This window comes from Charadrius vociferus, unplaced genomic scaffold, assembly GCF_000708025.1.
Source record: "Charadrius vociferus isolate BGI_N301 unplaced genomic scaffold, ASM70802v2 scaffold2716, whole genome shotgun sequence".
NCBI classification, from domain to species: domain Eukaryota; kingdom Metazoa; phylum Chordata; class Aves; order Charadriiformes; family Charadriidae; genus Charadrius; species Charadrius vociferus.
The window spans coordinates 889-5,069 of record NW_009648932.1 but is presented as its reverse complement, the minus strand read 5'-3'; the positions used below and the strand labels follow the sequence as shown (position 1 = coordinate 5,069).

The following is a 4,181-nucleotide window of genomic DNA, read 5'->3' as shown; positions in this document are numbered from 1 at the left end:
CCCACCGGGCCAGGTTAGGGGTCCGATGTCCCCACACCAGTCCCTAGGGACGTGCCACCTCCTAGGCTGGACCTTTTGCCGGGGTCCGTCCCTGCGTGTCAGTCCCTGGGGGCTCTGCCCTTATCCCAGGGAGGACGGGGCCATCTTTGCCCCCCTTCCCCACCCCGTTACTGCCCACCCTCTCGCCGGCGCCGGTCCCGGATGGGGGCAGCTCTGCCACCAAAGCTGCCGGGTCCCTAACGGCGAGCGTTGTGTGCAGGAGGAACTCACCAGCACCAGCGTGGAGCACCTCATCATCAACCCCAACGCCGCCTACGAGAAGTTCAGGGACAAGCGCCTGGGCACCGAGGGAGTGGGTGAGCCCACGGAGGGGGACAGAGCTGGGATGGGTGGGCTGTGGGGAGCCGAAGCGGACGCCAGGGAGGGGACAGCCGCCCTTGGGTATCTTGGGGTGACGCCCTGCTCTTCCTCTTCCAGATTTCTCCGATCGCATCGGCAAGACCAGGACAACGGGCTACGAGTCCGGGGAGTATGAAATCGTGAGTGCAGAGCGCGCGGGGAGCTGAGCCGCCCCGCTGCACGCTCCCATGTCCCTTCCCACCCCACGGGGACATCTCTGCCCCAGGGCTGCCAGTCCTCCAGGCGGGTGGGAGGTGGGAAGGGACCTCCGGAGGTGACCTGGTCCAACCCCCTTGCTCAAGCGGGGCCACCCAGGACCGTATCCAGGTGGTTTCTGAATATCTCCAAGGATGGAGACTCCACTGTCTCTCTGGGCAACCTGTGCTGGTGTTTGGTCGCCCTCACGGTAAAAAAAAAAAACCCAAAAAAAAGTGTTTGCTGATGCTCAGGTGGAACCTCCTGCGCTTCGGTTCGTGCCCGTGGTCCTGGCACTGGGCAGCACTGGGAGGAGCTGGGCTCCGTCCTCTTGGCACCCTCCGTGCGGGTGTTGATGAGATCCGTTCCCCCCCCCAAGAACCTTCTCTTCTCCAGGCTGAGCAGCCCCAACTCTCAGCCTGTCCCAGGAGAGACCTTTCAGCCCCATCAGCGTTTTGGCGACCCTTTGTTGGACTCTCTCCAGTATGTCCGTGTCTCCCTCGCACTGGGGAGCCCGGTCCGGAGCGCGGCGCCCCGCCTGTGACCTCGGCAGTGCGGAGCAGAGGGGAAGGACCTTCTCCCTCCACCGCAACGCTCCTCCCGGTGCTGCCCAGGACACCGTTAGCCGCCTCTGCCGGGTCACATTTAGCTCGGTGCCCACCACGACCCCCCGCAGCCCCCTGCTCTCCAGCTGGGTGGTCTCCAGCACATACTGGTGCTGGGGGCTGTTCCTCCTCAGGAGCAGGACTCCGCACTTCCCTTTGTTGAGCTCCGTGAGCCCCTCGGCCCCTTTCTCCAGCCTGTCCGGGACCTTCTGGCATCTCGGCCTCTTGTCCCCACGTGGTGGCATCTGCAGACTCGCTGGGGGTCCGCCCTGCCCCGTCGTCCCGACCATTAATGAAGATGTTAAAGAGGATCATAGGATGGTTTCGGTTGGGAGGGACCTTAAAGATCATCCAGTTCCACCCCCCTGCCCTGGGCAGGGTCATCTCCCGCGAGAGCAGGTTGCTCAAAGTCCAGGATCGCACCCAGCATTGTCCCTTGGGCTACACTGGTCCTTACTGGTCTCCAACTAGACGTTGGGCTGATGATCCCCATCTTCTGGGCTTCGCTATTGGGCTGCTTTCGGTCCACCTCGCTGCCTGCTCGCCCAGCCCGGCCCGGCAGCTCCTCCTGGAGCCACTGTCGATGGCCAACCTGAAGTCCGGGTGGACAATGCCGGCTGCTCTCGCCTCATCTGCCAGCCCGCTCCCTTCACCGTTAGGAGTTTATGGCGTTAGTCGAGCGCGCCGTCCCCTCGGTGAAGCTGTGCTGGTTTCTCTTGATGATCTTTTTTGTCATTCTTGTGCCTGGAAATGGTTTCCAGGAGTAGCTGCTCCACCACCTTCCCAGGGAAGACGGTGAGGGTGACCGGCCCAGGGTTCTCTGGGTCCTCCTTCTTGACCTGCTTGAAGATGGGGGTGATGTTCGCTTTCCTCCAGACCTCTGGCTCTTCCCCCACAGTCACCGCCACCCGTCAGAGGTCATGGAGGGTGGCCTTGCGGTGCCATCAGCCACCTCCCTCAGCCCTGGCGGGCACATCCTGCGCTTCTGGGCGCTCCGTTCCCCAGAGTGTTCCCTCACCTGATCCTCTTCCACCGAGGGACCGTCCACCTTCCTCCAGCCTTTCCCCGGGCCTGGGACCCCTGAAGGCCGGTGGGGCCGGTAGAGATGGAGACAAGGGTGGCCTTGAGTGCCTCAGCCTTTCCCACCCGCCTCCTGCGTCCCCAAGGCCCCCTCCTCGTTCCACAGCAGGTCCACCTCTCCCCTCCGCTGTCCTCCTGCCACCCGGGTGCTCAGGGAAGCCCTTCTTCTTGCCTTGGACATCCCTGGCCAGGTTGAGTTCTGGCTGGGCTTTGGCTTTCCTGACCTCGTCCCTGCCTGCATGGGCAATGTCTCCGCCTCCCGGGTTCCCCGTCTCTGCTCCGGCCTCTGCCTCCTCCTTCCCCTCTCCGGGTTTGACCGGGAGCTCCTCTCCACCCCGACACCTCCGGGCTGTCCGCGTGGTGGGACAGAGCGCTCTGGAGCTTGGAGGGGCTGATCCTTCAACATCAACCGCTCTCTTGGGGTCCCTCTCCCCGCTCCGTTGCCTGATCCCGGGGGACTCTTCCAAGCAGACCATCCAAGAGGTCGGAGTCTGCTCTCCTGAAGACACCCCTCCCCACTCTCACCGTCCTCAACCCCACCATCTCGTGGTCACCACAGCCCGGGCTGCCTTCGACCTCCGTGTCCCCAACGAGCCCCTGCTGGTTGGTGAAGGTGAGCTCCAGTGGAGCTCCTCTCCTCCTTTGCTCCTCTGTCACTCAGAGGAGGAGGACATTGTCACTCGGGACCCTCCCGGGCCGCTCGTGTCCTGCTGCCTTGTCCCTCCAACGGGAATCTCTGAGGTCCCACCTGAGGACCACGTTCCTGCAAACACGAGGCTGCTCCTACCTCTCTTGAGGGTCTCACCGTCTGGTTCTCCCTGCTCCTTCCCTTTTCTCACCCTTCCACCCAATAACGGGTGGGCAGCGGGGGCGGTTGGGTACCAGCGTCCCGACTACCCCCACCTGACCCCCCTCCCCGATTCCTCTCCCCGCAGCTCGGCGAGGGTCTGGGTGCCAAAGAGACGCCCCAGCAGCGGTGCCAGCAGCTGCAGCACGAGGTGCAGGAGCTGGTGAGGGAGGTGGAGCAGATCCAGGTGAGCATCACTCCTACTTTGGGAGCGGTGGGGTGGTGGCAGCGGGGGGTGACGGGGCCACCTTTCCTACAGAGCACGGTGAAGGAGTCGGCGGCGGAGGAGGAGCTGACGCCCATGGCCTTGGCCAGGCAGGTGGAAGGTCTGAAGCAGCAGTTGGTCTCCAGCCACCTGGAGAAGCTGCTGGGTCCCACGGCGGCCATAGACTTCGCCGACCCCGACGGCGCCTTGGCCAAGTGAGTGGGGTTCAAGAAAGACGGGGATCTGCTGGAGAGGGTCCAGCAAAGGGCGACGGAGATGATGAGCGGATTGGAGCACCTCTCGTATGAGGAGAGGCTGAGGGACGTGGGGCTCTTTAGAGGAAAGAAGATTGAGGGGGGATCTTATTAACGCTTACAAATAATTAAAGGGAGGTGCCCGGGGGATGGGAGCAGTCTTTTTCCAGTGGTGCCCAGTGACAGGACGAGGGGTAACGGGCACAGACTTGAACATAGGAGGTTCTATCTTAACGTGAGGAGGAACTTCTTTTACTTGGAGGGTGGTGGAGCAGTGGCACAGGCTGCCCAGAGAGGTGGTGGCGTCTCCCACTCTGGAGACATCCCAAACCCGCCTGGACGCCGTCCTCTGCAACCTGTTGGAGGTGCCCCTGCTCTGGTGGGGGGGTTGGACTAGATGATCTCCAGAGGTCCCTTCCAACCCTGACCAGTCTGAGATTCTGTGGGTGCCGGGACCGCCGGGGAACTTGTGGGGTGGATGCTGGGAGCCCCCCCTGCCCACTTTTTTTTGACCCCCCCCTTGCTCCATCCATCCATCCCAGGCTTCTGCTGCAGCAGCTGGAGGTGGCCAAGTGCAGCAAGGAAACCCCGCGGAG

The 4,181-nt window shown here is 63.2% G+C and overlaps 1 protein-coding gene across 1 annotated transcript in view; it reads left to right on the top strand.

Annotated features, from left to right (window-relative positions):
- Nucleotides 1-259: 259 nt before the first annotated feature.
- DCTN2 (dynactin 2 (p50)) overlaps nucleotides 260-4,181 on the top strand; it is a gene marked incomplete at both ends in the record, with an annotated part of 4,764 nt that continues 842 nt past the window's right edge. Inside the window, 5 exons of the mRNA XM_009887343.1 lie at nucleotides 260-356; nucleotides 478-539; nucleotides 3,215-3,313; nucleotides 3,386-3,546; nucleotides 4,128-4,152. Coding sequence (XP_009885645.1) covers nucleotides 260-356; nucleotides 478-539; nucleotides 3,215-3,313; nucleotides 3,386-3,546; nucleotides 4,128-4,152 — 444 coding nt within the window. The remainder of the gene's footprint in view (nucleotides 357-477; nucleotides 540-3,214; nucleotides 3,314-3,385; nucleotides 3,547-4,127; nucleotides 4,153-4,181) is intronic.